The 23,159-nt window shown below is 39.4% G+C and overlaps 1 protein-coding gene across 3 annotated transcripts in view; it reads left to right on the top strand.

The window, feature by feature from the left end:
* Positions 1 to 7,380: 7,380 nt before the first annotated feature.
* Positions 7,381 to 23,159, top strand: part of iqsec2b (IQ motif and Sec7 domain ArfGEF 2b) — a 398,254-nt gene continuing 382,475 nt past the window's right edge. For 2 of the 3 annotated variants that reach the window (XM_051933790.1, XM_028813376.2), the window contains exon 1: positions 7,387 to 8,084. In XM_051933790.1, coding sequence (XP_051789750.1) covers positions 7,597 to 8,084 — 488 coding nt within the window. In that variant the 5' untranslated portion in view covers positions 7,387 to 7,596. Of the gene's footprint in view, positions 8,085 to 23,159 lie in introns of all 3 variants that reach the window. The other variant, XM_028813381.2, reaches the window with a different exon arrangement.

Genomic DNA, 23,159 nt, shown 5'->3' with positions numbered 1-23,159 from the left:
GGCATTTGGTTCCAATACTTGCTAAGCAAGAGTTGTGGTCACATACTTGGGTTAAGTCCATTTAATATGGATGTTTATTCAGAATTCTTACCGGTTGGTTATCACGGTGCAGTCGATACTTAGTGAGTGTCCCGTTTGTACATTTTTGGGTTGAATCTCTGACGTCAGATGATGTTGCCCTCTTGGCTTCAATAGACTGTAGTTTTCAGCATGCACTGCAGTAGGTTATCGCTCAGTATTATATGGTTGTGATTAGAATTAGTATCTCCAAATCAGAAGTTATAGTCCTCTCTCTGAGAACAGTGGCTTCATCCCTCAAGGTAAGGTCACAGACAGTATATGGGATAGGCTATTCATTCATTTTAAACAATTTAATTTATCCATCACTACATTTTATGAACCCCTGTTGGCTTATTATTTAACTTTATAATATGTTGAACTCACAGCTAATTTTGACTGACATAAAGTACAAAACTGCAAACCAGGGTAGACAAAATTGAATGGTTTAAAAAAGCTCCAGGGATGACTGTGACTGACTTCTTTTGCATTACTGTTTATACGAAATATTTAGGACATGCTGGGAGTGTCAAGCTTAAAGCCTGTGGGCTGAATCCGGACCTTAGTGCTATGAGGTGAAGAGTTCCCAACCATGTACATTTTAAAATCTTCCAAAAATGGACACTACAGATGGATATTATTATCAATCCTCAGCTAGATATAAGGGCAAACACAGGATCTTTATAAAATGAAAGATTTATTTTTGACGAAAAGCTCTATAATAACATGAATCTCCATGGAGCACAAAAAGGCAATAAGGAGTTGCTAGCAAAGTGAACAAAGTCCCAATGCCGTAATCCAATGGCAAAGTCCAAAAAACAGAACAAAAAGGTCAAACTTCCAGAAATCAAAAAAGAAGAGATAAAATCACAACAAATCACTCACCAACTCCCAAGCTCATTCGAATGAATCGTAAGCAGCTGTGGTTTCACCCCATCTTTATAGGTCTGAAAGCAGGCAGCCCCACCTCTTGTGGAACCACCCACAAAACATACAGAATGTAACCGACACATACATGCATAGAGAAATACAAAGAATAATACACATAAACAGAAATAAAATTAATACAAACAAAAGAATTAAAAAATAACAAAGAAGACATAAAACAAGGATTTGAATCAATACCTGGACCTTCTGAAAGCAGCCTGCTTCCTCAATCATATGGCTCACGATGACTTTTGGTTTTCTCAAAGATCCCTTTTAAGATTTACTTAACATAAGGATTGCATCTGTATATAATTTACATTGACACCTGACACTAAATGCATCTCAGATGTCAAATTGCATTTATTTGCGTAGCACAGCACACTGCAGCTACTAACCTGTATATAGAATAAAAACTGTCTGTTTGTAATGACTCAAAAAGAAAAAGTGAAAAGAAAGTGACATTCAATACTCCAAGAGGAACTGTGAAGAAATGTGATTGTTCTTTGTTTCTGACCAAATCCAAATGTGGTCTGTGTGCTCCATTACCAGTACATTTACACTCAGTTTTTAATGTGGTTAAATACCATCATTAATGTACGTGTAAACTGATGTACTTTGACTTAGCTATACATTCTCACCTGCGATCAAACTGCTTCTTTATGTGTTGACGTAATTTTTTCACTCAAAGTTGATCTTGGTTCTGTGGCTGCTGGTTGCTTTTCTAGCGTGCAAGGCAGAGTATTCGACTTAGATGAGCAAAGAGGTACATGTGTGTCTTATTTGTAAAGAAAATGTGCTGGTAGGTATTTGTTGGAATATCTCACCCCATTTTGGTTATAGACTGTAAATTATTATTTTTTGCCCTCAATAAAGTTGAGTTTGGCATGCCAGACCTGACTTGTACCATAATAATAAAAAAATCAATTCTATCGATGGACTTCAGTTTTCATCATTTACTTGGAAATATTTAAAATATTATCCATGAGAATCATGGAGAGTCAATTGTCAACAACACCACATAGCTACAAAAACCTATAACTGATGCCCTGCTCACAGCGAATATTCTGTACACTCACTTGATTTTCATGTGGGTTCTATACCACATCTTCAGGACTTGCATGGATGGTGTCATACACATGCTTTTGGGAGGCAGGGTATGGGCTTAACTGAGGGCAAAACATGAAGGCAGGGATTGAAGAAGTGCACTAACCTGTCTTCTCCATCTTCACCTGAACAGAGGCGCGCTTAATCCTTGACCAGTTCCTGCATTCACTTCCTAACCATTCCCTCCTTCTGACCTCATTTCTGGCTTGAACCGTCCTGGACCCACCTCTTCCTCCACTACAGCTATAAAAGCCAAGCACCTTCCCTTACCACTATGTCCTGTTTTGGACATTAACCCAGACACTACACTGGAGCTATTTCATTTTCTTGTGCTGTTGCATACAATATACGGGGTGGATCCCCAACTCTTTCTCTGCTTTTTGTCTCTTGTTTTACAATGGTTATATGTGGACTCCAAACTGGAGTGTCATTTCTGAGTTTGGGTGAGAGTTTGAGTGTGCCTTATGATCTTGCATTCTATATGATCAGACTAGTATCCAAGGCTAAATAAATTTGCAAGAAAAAATGATGATCCAAAAAAAATGGATGAATGGACAAGTAAGACTTAAGCACACATACACTCATACTCAATTAAATAAAAACATTTAGTTTAAAATGTTAATATACAATTCATTTTCTAGTGCTTCTTTTTCCATGAAAACAGTCATGAGATTCCAGCCTATTGCAGGGCACCATCATGCAGACTTGTCTCTCTATGGTGGACCAACACTGAATAAGTTGGGACACTAAAATGCAGCAGCCAGAGAAACCTTCACACAGACAAACAGTGAATATGTAAACATCAAACAGCAATCACACTAGGACTGAAACCCATTCTCAAGGGGCTATGATTCAGTAGAGTCAATCACTGCACCACCAACAAAATTACCGGTGCAGGTAAAAATATTGCCTTAAACCTGCCATCATATATGAGTTGAATCCATAAAATGCGCACCAGTGAGAGAGTATTTTTCACACAGCAATGTTTTTTCATCATCGCCTTAGAGGGTGTGAATTCTGATGGTACTGATTACTATAAATGCTTATTCTGTGGCTGCAAAAAAACAAGTCTTCATAGTTAACATAGAAGAACAACTTTACTCATATACTCCATTACTTTGGAATAGACTTGGTTATCCATGACAGCTGTTTTTAGAGCCTTGATTGCACATTCCCCATGTATTTGAGTTACTTCACCTAGAGACTCCAGTTTCGTCATACAGTACAAAAACAGACACCCTGCTGTTTCCAGGTGACATCAGAAATACTATGGTGTGCGTATGTGTCTGATAGAGGCTTTCGATGGACCAGCATCCAGTCTAAGATGGCACTCTGTCTTCCATGTGCTGCAGTTGGCATAACCACTAGTGAAGAGACAAAATATAGTAGGGAGTGTGATTTGTACTTTTAACAAAAGAACCTTTACTCGGATGCAGGGATGCCTCTATAGAATATATGTGTAAAATTGTATTGAATTAACAGGAAATGTAATAACAGTATCATGCAACAAAACTATTTCATATACTGAACATATAATGTGTCCTTGTTCAAAAGACTGTCAAAGTTACATTTAACTCCAGCTGAAGGTATGATGTTGTATTGGTAGGCTTGATGGATGAATTAGGGATTGACAAATATTTAAGGGATAAATTTCTAGAAAGTTTCATTTTCTTTGTATAATAAGGAAAGTAGAATATGTTTCCCTTTTTAATTTGGTTCTGCTTTCTTTAAATCCATCCATTTCTTCCTCTATATGTATACAGGAGGCAGGGGTAATAGGCACCACACAAGAAGAAACTCTAGATAAGGTATCAGACTACAAGGAGCATACATTCACTCATCACTGGCCAATTTAGGGTCCTCAATCAACCCCAACACCTATGTTAGGTAGAATGCCCAGAGGGGACTGGGCGGTCTCGTCTTCTGAAGACCCTGCAGATTTTATTTTTTGGCTGGAGTTTTTTTTTTTTTTTTTTCTGTCCTCCCTGGCCATCGGACCTTACTCTTATTCTATGTTAATTAATGTTGTCTTATTTTAATTTCTTACTTTGTCTTTCATTTCTCTTTTCTTTATTATGTAAAGCACTTTGAGCTACATTTTTGTATGAAAATGTGCTAGATAAATAAATGTTGTTGTTGTTGTCTCTAGGATGCAGGAGGGAACTCACATGAACTCATAAGAATTTACTGTACCTTGCCAAATCCATACAGTCAGTGTCTTGGCTGTGATCTCAACACATGACTCAGGTTGTTGTAAATAAAATTCATTTGGACACAATACATTACTGAAGACTGGAATTTTGTTTATTATTAAGTAACAAGAAACATTTGTACAAGTTCAGGAAATGTAAATTGGTTTTAGACTTAATTAATGTACAAGTACAAACTGTCCTGGATATGGGTGAGCTTGGGTACAAACTGGTGTGGGTACAGGTGGGCTTGGATTGAACTTCAGTGGGTATAGACGGGCATGCCTGAATTTTAGAAAAGGCTTACTGGTGCATTAGCCATGGGTCCCGACCTGAAGTGGGCCCCAAAAAACTGTGTTTCAAAATGAATTTGCCGAAAACTTTTGCAGCATTACTTCTTGAAAATTCACCATGCGTCCTGCTTAGGTAAGCTTTTCTTTCTCAAGCAACCCATGAAGTTTTGTGAGGCTAGCATGACACATGTCACACATTCCTGTGTGGTTCTGGGATAGATCGCCATGGCAACAGCTAATACAGTCACTTCAAAAACACCAAATAAATATGGCGTTAGGGCAAGATGGTAAATATATTCTATTTTTTCATTTCGTCATAAAATGAAAAAACAATGTTGTTTAGATTCCCTTAAGCTCAAAACCACTATCTGGATGGCATTATTTAATGAAAATTCATCCAGGAAAAAAGCTACAAAAATGAACAAAGTCTTCTAATCATAACATTAATGCTGATCCATTGCTTCACATGCTATTAGTAGTAAAAAACACTTGGAAAACACAGAGAGAGAAAGAAAGGACTCATAGTATTGTGCTGCTGGAGTATGTGAATTTCCCCCTGGGATTAATAAAGTATCTATCTATCTATCTATCTATCTATCTATCTATCTATCTATCTATCTATCTATCTATCTATCTATCTATCTATCTATCTATCTATCTATCTGTTATAGTGATTTTATTTATTTTTTTTGTACTTGTTTGGAGCTGCTGTCTTATATATATCATTTAAAAACTAAGATTCTGAAGTAGTCATGCAGTTTACTCATGTGACACTCAGACCTTGAAATTGATGTTTATAGCACTCATGGCATTTAGTGTAGGCAGGACCCCAAAAATGCCTATAGCCCAGGGGCCCACACCCTCCTTATTTCAGCCCTGCGAGTGGGTTTTGGTTTTACTTTCTGTACTCATTCTTGGTGTCTATCCAGTCAATATTTAGGTACTGTATGTGGGCAGGAGCCAGCCATATATGGTTCACCAGCCCTTTGGAAGACACAAGAGCACACACACTAATTCTGCACTTTAAATTATTTTCTCAAAAAAATAAATGTGCAACCTTATTTACAGTTTCCATTACAAACAAAACACTTTGTGGGATGGTGCTTACGGTAAACATTGCTGTATAAAACAGATTCAATTTAAATCTGCTTATAAACGTTAAAATGACGAATCAAGTTATCCGTTCCTTATTATACCGCAGATAGATGCCATTTTTCCTCTAGAAAGTTGCAGTGCAGAAGAAACGAAAGAAGCCCCTGAAATGTACGTATTCGCGCACCGTTCACGCCCGCGTTGTTTCCACGTCGTCGTAAAAGTTGTCATGCCGCTGTTACATAACGCGGGCGCCCAAGCAGCGCGAGTAAACAGAGGACTTTGCCCGCAGTACCGACGCAGTGGGCTACAGAAAGCGGAGGCGGGTGAGAAACTAGTGCCATTGTGGCTCCAGCAAAGCGCTCCTTTCCTGGGATGAGCTACTGAGCAATTAGAGCCAAGATGGTGGACGCGGAGATGCGTGATGCACTTTTATGACTAACTTACTGGGTATTCAGCAGCAGGGAGGCCGAGCGCACGCGAGAATACACACACGCGCGCACACACACACACACACACATATACACATACATCTGCCTCACTCCCCCTCCATACACCGCCCCCTTCCTCTGCTGAGATAAGGGAGCAGTGAAGAGTAAAAACGCATTTAGCATTCGCTGTTAAGCAGAATGGCGGAGGTGGATGGTAGAAGGAGCGATGCTATGAGAAGGCGGATGGCACTGCAGCAGGGAAAGGACCAGAGGCTGAGAATCAAAACGCGACCCTTTTCGGATTTTCATTTTCTTCAGGGAAAGGCTTGAAGCTGCAGCCAGGCGCACGCAAGCAGAGGGGACTCGCCCAGCTGGAGGTAGAGGACGTGTAGCAGAATACCGAAAACAGTCCATCGCATCATTAAGGACCTGGTAACAAGCGTAAGCGATGTGACAAGCGCCCGGAGGCAGCGATTAATTGTACAATCATCAGATATCGTGTGGCGCTGGGTGGAAGGCTGCACCAACGCAGCGTTGCTGTGTAGGAGACCCGAGCAAACAAACAACAAAAAAAACATATCTACATACATTTGTATAAATGTACCACCACATCCAAATGCGCAAAGGGAAGGATTGGTGGCAGAAGTGAAGAAGTAGAGGGAAAGCTTTTCTTTCGAAGATAGGTAAAACACAAGTCAAAGAAACACTCGTGCAGCCGCGAGCATGTGAGGGATCATCTTTATCCACCTCCCGCTTGTCAAGTTGGAAAGGCAAAGAATGATTTTGTGGAGAAAGTTTTGTTGCTCTGTTCTATAACTAAGAAGACTTTCACAACCTTTATTCCTACTCTGACAGCATGCCCTTAATTCATTTTTTAATTGGCCAGCCAGTGCTCTGCATTGCTGTAAAGGTGCAATCACTTGAGGTGACAGTATAAGGCATGCACCAGCATGATGTGCCTTTTGCACAGCTTGGTAGCTGTGCCTCTGAATGCCATAGCATCGGATATCAGTACGCATTGCCAGTGGTTGTTGTTTGACACCTTCTCTGAGTTGTGCAGCACAGGAGTACCCCAGTATACCTATCAGTCAGAACACAAGTACTGAATGACTGCATTTCCTCTGGGCTGACTACTCGAAACGGTGTATCCTCTGCTCTCCACTTCACCATGCTGGGTTGACCCAGTAACTAGCAACAGATCCACAGCTTGGTCTTGTTATTTGTCAAAAAAAGCTGTTTTACTGCCCTTGCAAATTTGAAGGAGCTTGGGAGGAGGGGGGTGGGGGGGGAGGGGGGGTTGAACTGTTTGACGAATCCATTTCTATGTTGTGCTTTTGGGAGTGACTTTCTGATTTTTTGAGTATGTGCCTATGAAGCTGCAAAACCTGTGGATTGCAAGTCTCAGGGAGTCTTGGTCAGGTGTGTTCATTTACATATCTTCCATTGTTCCTCCCGTATTAGACAGAATCCCATAGGTGTTGCTGAGTCTCGTAGGCTGGACCAATGGAGGGGGGCCAGGGTAGCCCAGAGAGCCCAAACCGGGCAGTGGAATACCTGCTGGAACTCAACAACATTATTGAGAGTCAGCAGAAGTTATTGGAGACTCAGCGGCGCAGAATTGAAGAGTTAGAGGTCCAGCTGGAGAGGCTCAATCAGGAGAATAAAGACCTGAGACTCGATCGGCACCATCAACACCACCATCACCAACAGAACAAGGAGCAGAACCAAAACCCAAACCGGGAGTGTAGGGAGCCGCATCAGCACCAGCATCAAAATCGAGGGGGCGATGTTCAGCCCCGCGACTCTCAGAACCCACCGCCTGTTCCTCAGAGAGACCGCAAGGGTCAAAGCCGCCTGACCAGAGGTGTATCTCGAAGCTCTAGTCCAGGAGCAGGAGACAGAGGTGAAAGAGGAGACAGGACGGGGGACAGGGATAGACTGGAGAGAGGAGACAGCTCAAGTACCAGTCCAGCTACCACCTTGCAAAGACAGTAAGCTCACTGCCACTTAATGTTTTTTATGTGTTTGTGTGGGCAGCAATGCAGTGTTTTTGTTTAGTTATATGCTCACAACTATGTGAATTTATAAAATAATTAATATGCTGATCTCCATTAGAATAATAAAATAATCATTTGCTTTGCAATAGCTTTGTTGCAGCACCAGCATTACTTTGAGTTGACAGGAGGTCAGATTGCAGCAGTGTATGATGCATTTCTTGTTTGTTTATTTGAGGCAACCTTTCTTACAACTGTTTAAAACATGCAGGCAGCAAAGTTAGCTAATGCAGGGATATGTAAACCTAGGAAATCTCAGTCTCTGATCAGAAAAAAAATCAATGTTTTTATAAAGCTATTTAATCAGGACCCTAATGAGAAAAGAATAAACTACAAGATTATAGAAAATGAAGGTTTTTTGTTTATTAATACAAGTAATTTATTTTCATTTGTTAAATTATGTGTTCAAATTATGTAAGTTTCTTAAAGCAGGTTGCTAAACTTATTGGTCAAAAGTTGGGCAGTCACAGATTTTAGTTAAGACCGTTTAAAATACCTTGGTTAGCTTGGTGACTCTTAACTGTCATGTGCATGAGATAAACTGGTGTCCTGTCCAGAACTGGTTCCTGCCTTTTATCTAATGATTGTAAGAAATGCTCTGAATCCACATAACCCTAAAATTATACCAGTTAACTGATGGATGGATGGATGGATGGAAGGATGAAGGTCTCATTCAGAGTCGGGCATATATTATAGGCTGCATGAAAGTTTTAACAGCTTTAAATGAAAGGTTCACCTTGCCTTGGGCATTAGAAGATTTAATGTATGAGAGTGGGCTGTTGAAGTGATGAGCCACTTGATTTATAGTGATGATTAAGGCAAAAGAAGGTAGTCAATGTGTGAAGTGTTGAGGAAGTACAGTTGTATGCAACCCATTTTGATGAGCCTTGCTGGAGGAATGAGAACATGCACAATGATTTGCTTCTGAACCTGGCATATGAGGTTCTACAGAGAAATATGGTTGCAGCAGAGGTGTAATGGATGCTTCTGGTGAGGTGCTGTGTGGTAAAGATTAGCATAAGTAGGGAGCATTAGCAGCTGTAGCAGTGGTAAAATGATCTGTATACAAGAATTAGGAGGTAATGGGTGGACTATTCAGGAAATGTGGTGGACTGCAACTTATTTAAGAGATAAGGCATTTCTGTCTCAAAACCAAACATTTTTGTTTTAACAGAGATGTATTATTTATTTGCCAGGTTTTGTTTGTCTTTCGAAGCCCATCTACTTCCAGGCTTTTTTCGAAGCCCATCTACTTTCAGGCTTTATTGCAGCCAGACAGAGATATCTCACATTCTGCTTAACCTCAGGGTTAATTAAAAGATTTGAATCACATTCCAGTCCCTGAGCACCCATGCTTTTAGCTTCATTTATTAACAGGCATCTATCCCTTTATGTTGAAAGTTTTTAATCTTAGAAGATATTAACACAGATATTGCTGAAAATTAGAGTTGGCAGTTAGTGGAAACTTCTCAGTCTTCTTCTTTTTTACAGACTGGCTGTTGCAGAATTCAGCAAATATGAGTGAGTAGATTGTCAAAGCCACAAAATCAAATATAGATGTTTGGAAGTCAAGTATGTGCAGACATTTTTGTATTTGCATTATATTAGAACATTTACTGAGTGTGGCTGTAATCAGCGTAGGCAGTGTAAATATCTAGCAAATGTCTTTCTGACCTCATTGAGCCGTCTGTTGTGCTGGTATGAATTAGATGGAACTGATCTTGGCACAGCTGTTTTGAAACACCAGAGTTATTCCCCTTATGTTGTGTTTCCATAGACGTTTCCAAGGCAGATCTTAGTTACTCCAAATCCATCTCTCTTTCTGTCCTATGTACATGATGCTTGGAATATTGTATCCTGCTGATGACAATTGTGAAATATCTGTTAGCTGCTAGATGTGTTTTACTTTCTTTCTATGTGAAAGCTTTGTTTTATTACTTAAGTGACACAACTTGAAGACCACATTACTTAATTTATTATGAGATGTGTGTGGGACACTCAAGAGATGTCGTCTCTAAAGTGCTGTGCACTCCTTTTTCTTTCTGTATCGTAAGTTCTGCTTATAAATGGAACAGCAGCAATTCATACTGACTGTCAGAGTTACGCAACTGAAAACATATAGTGGAAGAAAAAACATGCTCCTGATCCAATGTAACTGGGCTAGAATAATGACAGAAGAAACAATTATATGTGGCAAATGTGTTTCACTGGACAGTTCAAATATAGGTATGGAGAGAGAAAACTTACTATTGATCTGGTACTATTGATCTGAATCTTAATTTACAGTATGAAAACTAATAGAAATGGTCAGCCCAAGAAATAAATTTAAACAGCAGATTTAACACCTAATAGCTTCAGTACACCTCATTTGGAATAAAATAATCTTTCATCAGGGGACAACTGAGAGGATTCAGTACTGCCCAGCCACACCTTAGACGGGTCAGCATTTTGTTCACTTCAGTTAGACCAGCATAACTGTTATCATATGGTGTATTATCAATTGCTATATGATATGCATTTAATTTAATATTATCATATAATGTATTATCAATTGCTATATGATATGCATTTAATTTAAGTACATATAGATAGATTGATAGTATTTTATTTATTTTGCTTATTACAGAAGCTCAAGAAATATGATAACAAGTAACAGCATCATTAGCCAAATAGACACAACAATTACAAAAAAGTAGGAAACATCTGTATTGGCTAAACATAAAAGTGCAGTCACAGTGAGACATTGTAAAGGCATATTGCTGTAGGTATAAAGGAGCCCTAGTAGCATTTCTTGACATATTTATCCATCCATCCATCCATTTTCCAACCCGCTGAATCCAAACACAGGGTCACGGGGGTCTGCTGGAGCCAATCCCAGCCAACACAGGGCACAAGGCAGGAACCAATCCCGGGCAGGGTGCCAACCCACCGCAGGATGACATATTTATGTTTAGTAAAAATCGAATGATTTGAATAATATAATAATTACATGTATTATATATTTACACTTTTCAGGGTAAGTGTGAAAAAATAATTCTGTTGTCTTAATGAAATATGACAATACAGAAGCAAAAAAAAAAGTAATATATAATATAAGTGGAGGGCATGTAGGCATATTTAAGGAATCATAGAGCAACAAGCTTAAATATAAAGTGAGCACAAAGAGTCTTCATTCTGTATTCATCTCAATAAAGTCACCTATTTGGCAGGTGATATGATATTGTTCCAAGGGCATTGAGAATTGAGGTTCATTCACCACCATGAAATCATTATGTGATTTTTGGGAGACCATGTAGCCTCTAGCAGCAGGTGGGTGGACATGTGATTTGGTAGTGCCTGTTTCTTTCACTAAACTCCCCAAAACCATAGCATTTGTCTTGTTGATTATTATATACTCACAACTTGTCTGAAAATTAAAAAATGTCTTCTGTTTCTCACAAAGTACAGCAACAATCCTGTGAAACTGAATCCTACAGAGTTTTATGGAGGATCTGGGTTCACTACATATAAATAAATGTATATGGTAGAGGATAAGAAGACAAAGTCTCACAAGGTCTCAGTGAGCTTATTAAATTGATTGACAAGCAAGATGACAAAATTTGATCTCTAGCGGTCCCGTTGCTTCTTAATTGTAAAATTGACTGGATTAGAAAATGAGAACCCTTGCAATAATGTGCATATTATTGGAATTAAAGACAATTCAGAAGGTGTAAGTAAAAGTGAATTCCTAAAGAAACTGTGGCCAGCAGTAATTCCTATTTTACATGGGTTGTGCCCTATCATTGAGAGGCGTCATAGGATTTCTTTCCTTCTGTCATGATTTACCTCATTCAAGGCTATTAATAATAAAATACTTCAGTGGTGTGGTAGGCAAAGAAAATTCCCAATTTCTCTTATGGAAATCCCTATTTACTTCTTTCTAATCTAGCTACCACAGCTGCCAGGAAAGGCACACAACCCACAAAAAATTATGCTTGTATTGCTTGGTCGCACCCATTGCTTCAGTGCCTTGCTCAACTTAATCTGTCTCATGTTTTTGGAAGCGTTATCTTTGATGGCCAGAAAAACCAACAATAACAGTCAACATTCCAGCACTTTATTTTTGTGAACTCCACCATTGCTGCTTTCTTCTGAGGGTCTAAATATTTTTTTTCTTTTGGGCATACTGCACTGTGGCAAAAGTTTGAACTTTAGTTTTTTTCCCCATCATGGAGGCTTGAGTCCTTTGGCTGGCTCCTTTTTCTTTGAAATGTATGCAAATGCGTATGGTCTTTCGGGCAGTCTTATTTAAATACCATACCTTCACTTTCTTAACCCCAGAAACCACTTCTGGGCATGCATGCAGAAACAGAACTCAAGCACATGTTGTATTTTTCTAATTGGTTGTTTCTTCTTTTGTTTGGAAAATACTAATATAATTTTTGACAAAGAAAATCTTACAGTGGAATGTTTAAAATCATTGTATTGTTTATATCTTTGAATGTTTATGTATTAAGTTTTTTTAGTAGACTCATTTCATTGCTTTTATGCAAAGGGGGAAGGCAGCTTTATTACTACCAGCTCATTTGATTGGGTGGGGAGTGTCAGGTGTTTATTTAACTGTTCACTCTCCTGGTGTGTTTTTCCAGACTGTTACTAGGTTTACTGTTCTGCCTGATGTGTTTTTCTAAATGGATCTATTACGTGCCTACATAAATATTTATATTCGATCTAGGAGTGGCATGGGGCAGGGCACAGTGTCTGCCTGAGTGTCAGTGCCGATTTTTCAGCGTTGTTTTTTGAGTGATCCCTGGCAAGTGCAAGTGGAGTTTTTGCTTAGTGTGGTTTTTGTTCATTATGGGGTTTTTGTGTGGGGTTAATTCTGATAGTGTGGATTGGTTTAAGGGGTCTAGTGGAGCTCTTGTGTGTGTATTTACTTTTTTTTCATCCTTATTTTTCCTCCTTCATTCTCTGATACATGGCTTATATTAGGGGGCTTGGATTGAACACAAAATGATCAAGTATCTTTGGTTACTGTTGTCAAATGAAGAATGACTTTGCTTTCTTACAGAAAGCTTGGCTATTGTCCAAAGAGATGTCCTGTCTTGGAAGCAAGCATTATCAAGTGGTAGTCTTGTTCTGGGCCCAGTCCAGAAACGTAACCTTTTGATTTAAATGGTTTCCGATGGCCTGGGTTGATTTCTGTTTCTTCTTATGGAAGTGTGCAAAAGGGAGCCCACTCCATACTAATCTTCCTTTTATCCTTCTTTATCTAACAATCTTCTAAGCTTTGAAGGTTTTAACCTTATTCTTGGCAAAGATCGACATTTATATATCAACAATCTATTAGAGAGATTCCTTTCATCTCTGCACCAACATAATCCTAATTTTACTTGCTTGCTTTGCTAATTTGGATATTTCTTAAATTTAACTAGCTAATTTCAGTTGCTGATTCCCCATTTTACTTTGCCCAATCACTAGTTTCACTTTAGGCTAGATTATATTTTTTGTAATTTACTCGCTTGCTAAATTTTTGTCTAACACCTTGCTGACCATATTTCTTTCTGAGCACAAATGTGTCCCTTCCCAACTTTATTTTTGGTTGTTAAAATCATCACTACTTCATGGTCCTCTATTCTGCAAGGAGTTTATCATCTGTTTCAGAAGGCCTCATTAAAATCAATTTAGATTCAGTAGAGGACACTGTTTTGTCTGGATGGCAGTCAAAGGGGCAATTTGTGATTTTTCTCTTAGTTTCTCTCTGGTCTAGCAAATTTCCATAGACAAAATATTTTCTGAGCTTCAGTCATGTCTTGCTGCTCTGGAATGCCTGTGCCCCCTGTGTGACTGATCTAACTAAGAACATTTTATAATCTGGGAACAGGACTGAATTCAGTTTTTTTGCAGTAGGTTGAATTCAGTGAGTTCACTACACATGGGCCAGACACTATCCTGTTAGAGCTAGTTGTAGAAAGCTATTGGCTCATTGGCTGCACAAATACAATGGTATTGCCACTGTCATGTACACTCGAGAAGGACCTGTTGCTCATAATTAAAAAATTAAGTAAACATTTCATTGAGTTCTATTTAGAATTATTCTATGAACACTTTAACCCGAGTGCTGTTGAAATTAATTCCCTTTTAATCACACTTACAAAGTGACTCTCATATTGTCCTGCAAAGCCCATTGACAAAATCAGACTCTGCAGTGATATGGAAGAATTCTTCAGAAAACTCAGACTAAAAGAATTTTTCCACAAGAAAGAAAACAGTAACACACAGGAACCAACAACAAGCAGTTACAACAACCCCACCAATAAATCCACATGGACACCAGAAGCTGGCAGAAACTCTACCCTGGATAATTATATAGACTGCTTCCGACAGAGAGTGAAAACAGGAATCTTAAACAGGCAACAAAATCGGATAGAAAACATTACTGGGGATGAGCGGAGAGCCATACATTCACTAAGGGAAAATACAGAAATCATTATCAAACCAGCAGACAAAGTGGGTGCTTTAGTCATCATGAACACATCAGATTATATACAGGAGGCACAAAGACAATTGTCCAATACTATGCATTATTACAAACTGCAAGAAGACCCAACAGATATCTACAAAAAGGAACTAAAAAAAATAGTAAGTAGCTTTCCTCTTGACATCAGGGATCATGTAAACAGTTTAATTCCTGAGAACCCCAAAATGGGTTACTTCTACATGCTTCCTAAAATCCACAAAGAAGGGAACCCAGGAAGGCCTATAATCTCAGGAATTGGCTCCCTTACAGAAAATATTTCAGGTTGGGTGGAGCACATCCTTAAACCCCTCACCCGTAATACAACCAGCTACATCCAGGACACCACTGACTTCTTAAAAAAACTGTCTGCTTTAGGCCCCATACCTGAGGGAACCTTACTGGCCACAATGGATGTTGAGGCACTTTACACAAACATCCCCCATTGGCATGTGAAATGTACCTCAAACAACATGATTTACCCACAAAGTCAGTAATAGAAATGATAAAATTCACTCTGACACATAATTCATTCTCTTTTGGGCAAGATTGCTACTTGCAACAAATGGGGACTTCAATGGGCTGTCGATTTGCACCTCACTATGCAAACCTGTTTATGGCAAAATTGGAGGAAGGTTTCATGTCAATGTGCATCGTAAAACCAATGTTGTATCTCCGTTACATAGATGACATCTTCATAATCTGGACTGCCAGTGAGAAGGACTTCCTCCATTTTCATAATGAATATAATTGTTTTCACCCCAACATAAAGCTGAAGCTGAATTACTCAAAAACAGAAGTCAGCTTCCTTGACACCACTGTTCAACTGAAAGACAACACCCTTGTAACTTCTGTTTTTCACAAACCGACAGACAGATGGACCTACCTGAAAAGTGATAGCTTCCACCCCAAGCATATAAGGCGCTCCATTATTTTCAGCCAAGCAATACGGTACAATCGTATTTGCTCAGAGCCGACAGACCGGGATCAACAACTGCAGGAGCTCAGACAAGATTTCATCAGACAAGGTTACACCCCCAAAACAACAGACACTCAAATAAGAAGAGCTATTTCCATACCCAGAGACAACCTTCTGGAATATAAAAACAAAGACAACAAGAACCGCATCCCCCTTGTTGTCACCTACAACCCACTTCTTGAAACACTTCGAAAAATTATAAAAGAACTTCAGCCAATACTAAACAATGACCAAACACTGAAAAATGTATTTCTTGAACCTCCCCTCCTGGCATACAGACAACCACCAAACCTTCAACAACTAATTGTCCGAAGCTCCCTAACCAACAGAAAATGGCACATCTCCATGCCTACAGAAAAGATGCAAAACGTGCCCATATCTATGATACAGACCGTATAGTTATACCACACTGCTGACTTGGTCACATAAAGGGACCATTTTCCTGCAGATCATCTAATGTAGTCTACCTAATTTTCTGCATGAAATGTCTTGACACTGCACTCTATGTGGGAGAAACTGGACAAACACTCCGCCAGAGAATGAATTTACACAGGTTCCACATTAAACATGGCAACACAGATGTTCCTGTAGCGGCCCACTTCAACAGCCATGGACACTGTGAGAGGGACTTTAAAGTCACAGTGCTTATGGGCAACTTCAAAACACAGCAAGAGAGAAAAGAATGGGAAGTTAAACTCATGCTAAAATTTAATACATTACAACATGGATTGAATAGAGACAAGAGTTTTATGGCCAGATATGAGGATTGTTTACATCTCTCAGAATGACAGACAACCTGTCTACAGATCCACATTGTTTTGAAAAAACTTATTACAAACTTCAAAAGACTTTGTTGGACAGTTATCTTATCCAGAGTTCTTGATAATACATTGTTCTTTTCTCTCTTGTTAAATTAACCCTAGCCTGAATGAATCTATTAATTTTTTACATTTAAAATTTCTCATTTAAAGATTTACCAATGTTGTTTCTTGTCCTAGAGTGTGTATATAAACATAGGGAACTCCAGTTTCTATATTACATCTTGCCTGAAGAAGGGGCCTGAGTTGCCTCGAAAGCTTGCATATTGTAATCTTTTTAGTTAGCCAATAAAAGGTGTCATTTTGCTTGGCTTTTCTTTTAATCACAGTAAATCTCACTAAGCTGTTTGAGGAAGAAACCTCCATTTTAGATGCTTGTACTACTGTGACTGACCTTAAGGAGGCAATAGTCTCTTTCCATCCTGGGTAGTCCCCAGGCATGAGCTCCTTTCTGTGTTTTTTAAGCAACTATCAAAGTCTCTAAAGTCGCTATCTTCATCGCTGGACTGAACAATTTCGTTAGCTGTGCCTTGATTACCGTACTGTTAAAGCAAGGCAAAGAGCCTACTGATTATTCAAGCTATTATCCAATATCTTGAATGAACTCAGATGCAAAGCTGCCAGCTAAGTTTCTGACACATTGCCTTCAATTGGTAGTCTCCAAATTAATTCCTCCAGATCATAAAGGCTTCATTTGGGTTTGCCAAATGACACTTTACATTAAGCGCCTTTTACACATCATTACTCTTACTACTTACTTACTTACTTACTACTTGCTACTTACTACTTACTACTCTTAGCCTTCCACAGATTCTAGATGAGGTTTTCCTAGATTCTGAAAAGTTGTTCAGTCATAAGAAGTGAAAGTTTCTCAGACAGGTCTTGCATCAGATTTGCTTTAGTTCAGTTAACAGTAACATGATCAGAACACTCTATTCGTCATTCTTACCTGTTCGGTGATATCATGACCCTTCCTGATCTTTAAAGGTGCCAGTCAGGGTTCTCCACATCCTCCTCTCCTTTTCACTCTTTCATTTGAGCTTCAAGAAGTTGCCATATGTAATGTAGATCAAACCATTACCATTGCCTTACATAGCACCCTCCATAGAATCTCTCTGAATATATCTTACTGTCTCTTGGAACCACCCCCTCTGACCTTTCCCTCTGTTTGTTTAGTTTGTTTAAGGGCCTGTTATAACATTAAATGGACTAATTCTGCTCTTCTCCTTCTTATGTTAAATTTCTGTACCTCTTTATAAGTATCATCAAGTATCTCAGTTTAGACATCTATTTCACTGAAAGAAATTAGAAAAAAGAAAAATACCTATTAGGAGGAATAAACAAAGAGGGTAAAACAATGCGCACAGGAACAGAAAAATGATTAATTTCCTGCCCCATGAGATTTTCTATGAAAAGCTCAGTTTGTAACTATAATGCTGGTTTGCCTATTATCTATCAGCACACATACCCTCTCACTGCCTGTTTAACCTTACATACCCTTGTCTAAACTAGGAATTTGTTTTCCTCCTGATAGTCAAATGCTTACCTATAGTTTTTCTCCTGACTCAACATTCAGTTTGCGTTTAGCTGTGAGACAGCTTTAATTCCCCTCCTGTGGTCAATTCCAGCCACGGTCTTCAAGACACCTATGCCTGCCCATACCATTTGAGGACATGTGTGCACTCTAGTAGTCTGTGGGTGTTTTCCACTCTCACATGACACACCACCCTTAGACTTAGCCAATTTTTAAAGATTGAAATTTGGACAAACATGACACACCACCCTTAGACTTAGCCAATTTTTAAAGATTGAAATTTGGACAATCTAAGCTGTGCACAGGCACAACATTGACATAGCTTTTCTAGTTCTTCAGTGGCGCCCAGTACTCATACATTCCATTCTCATATACCAGTGTGCCAAATATTATTGTGGCATAGCAAGATATTTTGCCAGTTCCAGCATTCATCTTGCAATAGCCCTGATTGTGTCATTTCTTTTTACCTGCAGCTTCCTTCTCAATTTAGGCTCCCATTATAACATTATAAAAGTTATATCCAAGAAGAAATTTTAACATTTTAAATGCAAACTGTTTTCATCTGACTTCTTAATTTAATTTCAAAATGGAACAGAAAGAGAGCTGATGTGCAGTTTAAACCAGGTGTAAACTACTTTTAAATATCGTCTTGTGGGCCCAGACAGTCACACATAGGCATAAATTACACCCGGTTTAAAAGAACTTTCAGTGCTAGTGTAGTTATGTGTTAGATTTGCCCTGTTGTCACACACTTCTGTTTTGTATTATGAGCTACAAAAAAGAAATCTTGAAGGATGTATCATGTACTGAGTTTGTCTTTACTAAAACAAAGAGAGAAAAAGACATCCTAATGGGAGAAAGCAATGAAGAAAAATTCCTAGTACCTCCTCCGATTTCAACCTTAATGAAAGCAAGAAGCATGGTCTTAAAAATCCCTCCCTCCCACTTTTACATTCCCACATGAATCACGTTCAGCAGTAGGAATTTGCAAATATTTTTGTCTCTGTGCAAGGTTGAGAAATGCAAGATTTAAAACAAAGCACTGTGCAAAGATCAGAACCTTAGTCCTTGTGTTGTGTAGCTAACCTGAAAAACTAAAAATGTTGACGAAGTTTAGAGAATACAATTCTGAGATTTCAATAACTAACACATTGGAATCTTACAGGATATTCTAACTTCCTTTTTGGGTAACTGGAAAACACAACAAGAGCAGGAAAGCAACTGAAGGCGTTTAATAATGTAATGAGGATATTCCATGTATTCCAATGGCTTACAATTCAAGAGTGACAATGAAGCCACTCCTCTAAAGTCCAAAAACCAGAAAAAACAACTGCTTTTCTGCACACTGAACATCAAAGCTTCTGGAATTCATAAAATGATAAATTATTAAACAGGATAACTCTGGTGTTATTTTGGATGCAGGCACAGCTTAAGAATATTCCTGTATTTCTTAAATGATATTGTTACGATCATATGAGAAGGCAGGCAAGCAGGCAGACGGGCGGGCAATAAAATGACAGGAAAGAAGCTTGGAGAAAGTGGCAAATAATATTGATTTTAGGTGGCCTACTAGCGGTCTTCTTAGTTAGCAGACACTGTCAGAAAAATATATCAGATGTCTGTGTTTAAATTTATAATCAGACAGAACTATGTAGCAATCACAATGGCTTCATCATTTTTATTTTGCTTGTTCTGTTACATCTGAAGAGCAGTGCTTGCTATGAATTTCCCAGGACCTTAATACCATTAATGCTGCTACAGAGAGCTCTGCAAATTACAGCAGATACAAATGCAACTGGCAAATAAGAATGCTTAGGTAGAGCTAATACAGCATCATGCGTACATGTTCTTTCCTATGTGTATTGATCCTCAAAACCTATTAGTTTATAACCAAAAGATTAGGCTTAGTCCTGTTTTAGAGCAGTCAATAATAGAAATGCACTCATTTTAAGTTCAAGTTTGTTTGTTGTCATTTGTATGCAGTACAATCAAATTCTTACTTGCATGTCTCCTCAAAACACTAACAATAATGCAGTATGAACAAAGACACACATACATACATAAAAAGTTTACACAGAATGTAACATATATGAATACAATAACATTCAATATATATATGGGGGACATTGCTGCACCCCAAACCCCAGACACAACTCCTGATATAATAGAAGGGCTCATTTGCATCCATATACCTTATAAAGGCTTTTGCAGTTCTTACAGTAATCACTTTCCTTCACTTTCCACACTTCCAGGCAAGCTTTGTCCTCTTCCACCCTACTCTGACTCTGACTCCGTGGTTGAGATTGAGTGGCTTCTTTTATCTATGACCCAGGAGTACTTCCAGTGCTAGGGCACAGCCCAATTAAAGTATTTCTGGGTAACCCGGAAATCACTGAAAGTAAGAACTATGAATCCCAGCACCTCCCCCTGGTGGCCCCCACAGAACTCAACAGGATTGCCCCAATCCAGGGATACTGCCATCTAGTTTATTGGGAGAGAAAATGTTCAGTAGTGCTCATCTCCACCAATTAATCTATTGCCCTGGCCTCCTCGTTGGGAAAGGATCCTTGTTCAATCCCAGTGAATATACTAGTCCATGTCTGCCGTCCATTACTATATATTGTGATAAGAAAACATGAATGCACAGACAAGTCCTAGGTTCAAAACAAAGGGATTTATTTCAAAGCAAAACCTTCAGTGCTGCTGCTTTGCAATAAGGAGATTGTGGGTTCACTTCCCGGGTCGTCCCTGTGTGGAGAGTGCTTTGAGTAGTGAGAAAAGCGCTATATAAATGTAAAGAATTATTATTATTATTAATTATAAATTTTCTTGTGTTATTTGTTCTGCACAACTCACTGCCACTCCTCCGAGGTGGGCATTGCCTGTCTCCTCTCCCGGTTCCGACTCACCTGGACAAGACAGTGCAGTTTCTTTTGTTGAAGGATTGCCCATTGGAAGCACTTCCGAGCCATTCAGAAGTCCCAAATAGTGGGGAGTGTAGTAACACCCTGCAGCACCCCCTAGCGAGACCCATGGACCTCAGCAGGGTTGCGCTATCGGACTACAATTCCCAGTATTCCCTGCGGGTGCTGTCAGCTAGTGGGTTGGAGGAGCATACAGCCTTAAAATGGAGCCTTCCCTATCTCTCAGTTACAGTTAGGTCCATAAATATTTGGACAAAGACAACTTTTTTTCTAATTTTGGTTCTGTACATTACCACAATGAATTTTAAATGAAACTACTCAGATGCAGTTGAAGTGCAGACATTCAGCTTTAATTCAGTGGGGTGAACAAAACGATTGCATAAAAATGTGAGGCAACTAAAGCATTTTTTTTAAGACAATCCCTTCATTTCAAGGGCTCAAAAGTAATTGGACAATTGACTCAAAGGCTATTTCATGGGCAGGTGTGGGCAAGTACGTCGTTATGTCATTATCAATTAAGAAGATAAAAGGCCTGGAGTTGATATGAGGTGTGGTGCTTGCATGTGGATGATTGTAAACAGACAACATGCGGTCAAAGGAGCTCTCCATGCAGGTGACAAAATCCATCCTTAAGCTGCAAAAACAGAAAAAAACCATCCGAGAAATTGCTACAATTTTACGAGTGGCAAAATCTACAGTTTGGTACATCCTGAGAAAGAAAGCAAGCACTGGTGAACTCAGCAACGCAAAAAGACCTGGACGTCCACGGAAGACAACAGTGGTGGATGATTGCAGAATCATTTCCATGGTGAAGAGAAACCCCTTCACAACAGCCAACCAAGTGAACAACACTCTCCAGGGGGTAGGCGTATCGATATCCAAGTCTACCATAAAGAGAAGACTGCATGAAAGTAAATACAGAGGGTGCACTGCAAGGTGCAAGCCACTCATAAGCCTCAAGAATAGAAAGGCTAGATTGGACTTTGCTAATGCCAGCACAGTTCTGGAAAAACATTCTTTGGACAGATGAAACCAAGATTAACCTCTACCAGAATGATGGCAAGAAAAAAGTTTGGAGAAGGCGTGGAACAGCTCATTATCCAAAACATACCACATCATCTGTAAACCACGGTGGAGGCAGTGTGATGGCTTGGGCGTGCTGCCAGTGGCACTGGGACACTAGTGTTTATTGATGATGTGACACAGGACAGAAGCAGCCGAATGAATTCGGAGGTGTTCAGAGACATACTGTCTGCTCAAATCCAGCTAAATGTAGTCAAATTGATAGTGTTTCATGATACAGATGGACAATGACCCAAAACATACAGCCAAAGCAACCCAGGAGTTTATTAAAGCAAAGAAGTGGAAAATTCTTGAATGGCCAAGTCAGTCACCTGATCTTAACCCAATTGAGCATGCATTTCACTTGTTGAAGACTAAACTTCGAACAGAAAGGCCCACAAACAGCCAGCAACTGAAAGCTGCTGCAGTAAAGGCCTGGCAGAGCATTAAAAAGGAGAAAACGCAGCATCTGGTGATGTCCATGAGTTCAAGACTTCAGGCTGTCATTGCCAGCAAAGGGTTTTCAACCAAGTATTAGAAATGAACATTTTATTTCCAGTTATTTCATTTGTCCAATTACTTTTGAGCCCCTGAAATGAAGGGATTGTGTTAAAAAAATGCTTTAGTTGCCTCACATTTTTATGTAATCGTTTTGTTCACCCCACTGAATTAAAGCTGAAAGTCTGCACTTCAACTGCATCTGAGTAGTTTCATTTAAAATTCATTGTGGTAATGTACAGAACCAAAATTAGAAAAAGTTGTCTCTGTCCAAATATTTATGGACCTAACTGTATATTGACCTCCTAGACAGTTAAGGAACTGAAACCAGTCCCGGCAGGGACGCCAACCCATATGTGTTGTCCATTACAATACATACAGTATATAGTTGCAGATGGCTGGGGGCCCTGCCGGGCTGGGACAGCTGCTGGATGGAAGGGCTGGGAGAGAGAGCGTGTTCAATGCATTATCTCCCCAGGGATGCTAGAGGGCAACCCCCTTGGTTGCTGGGGCACCACAGATTCCCGCAGGACACGCTGGGAGTTGGCGTTCTCTGCAGCTCTGTTGGGTTACGTAGGTGGCGCCAGGAAAAGCTGCAGAGACTGGAAAGCCCTATTATGTCAGGCTTTCGTCACACCTGGTAGTATGTCCAGAACATGCTAATGGGCCACCTGGAGTGCTCCCGGGTGCTGCTTAAAAGA

The sequence above is a fragment of the Erpetoichthys calabaricus genome, chromosome 11, assembly GCF_900747795.2.
Source record: "Erpetoichthys calabaricus chromosome 11, fErpCal1.3, whole genome shotgun sequence".
Classification (NCBI taxonomy): Eukaryota; Metazoa; Chordata; class Cladistia; order Polypteriformes; family Polypteridae; genus Erpetoichthys; species Erpetoichthys calabaricus.
The sequence above is the reverse complement of the archived record's forward strand: the minus strand, read 5'-3'. Positions and strand labels throughout refer to the sequence as shown.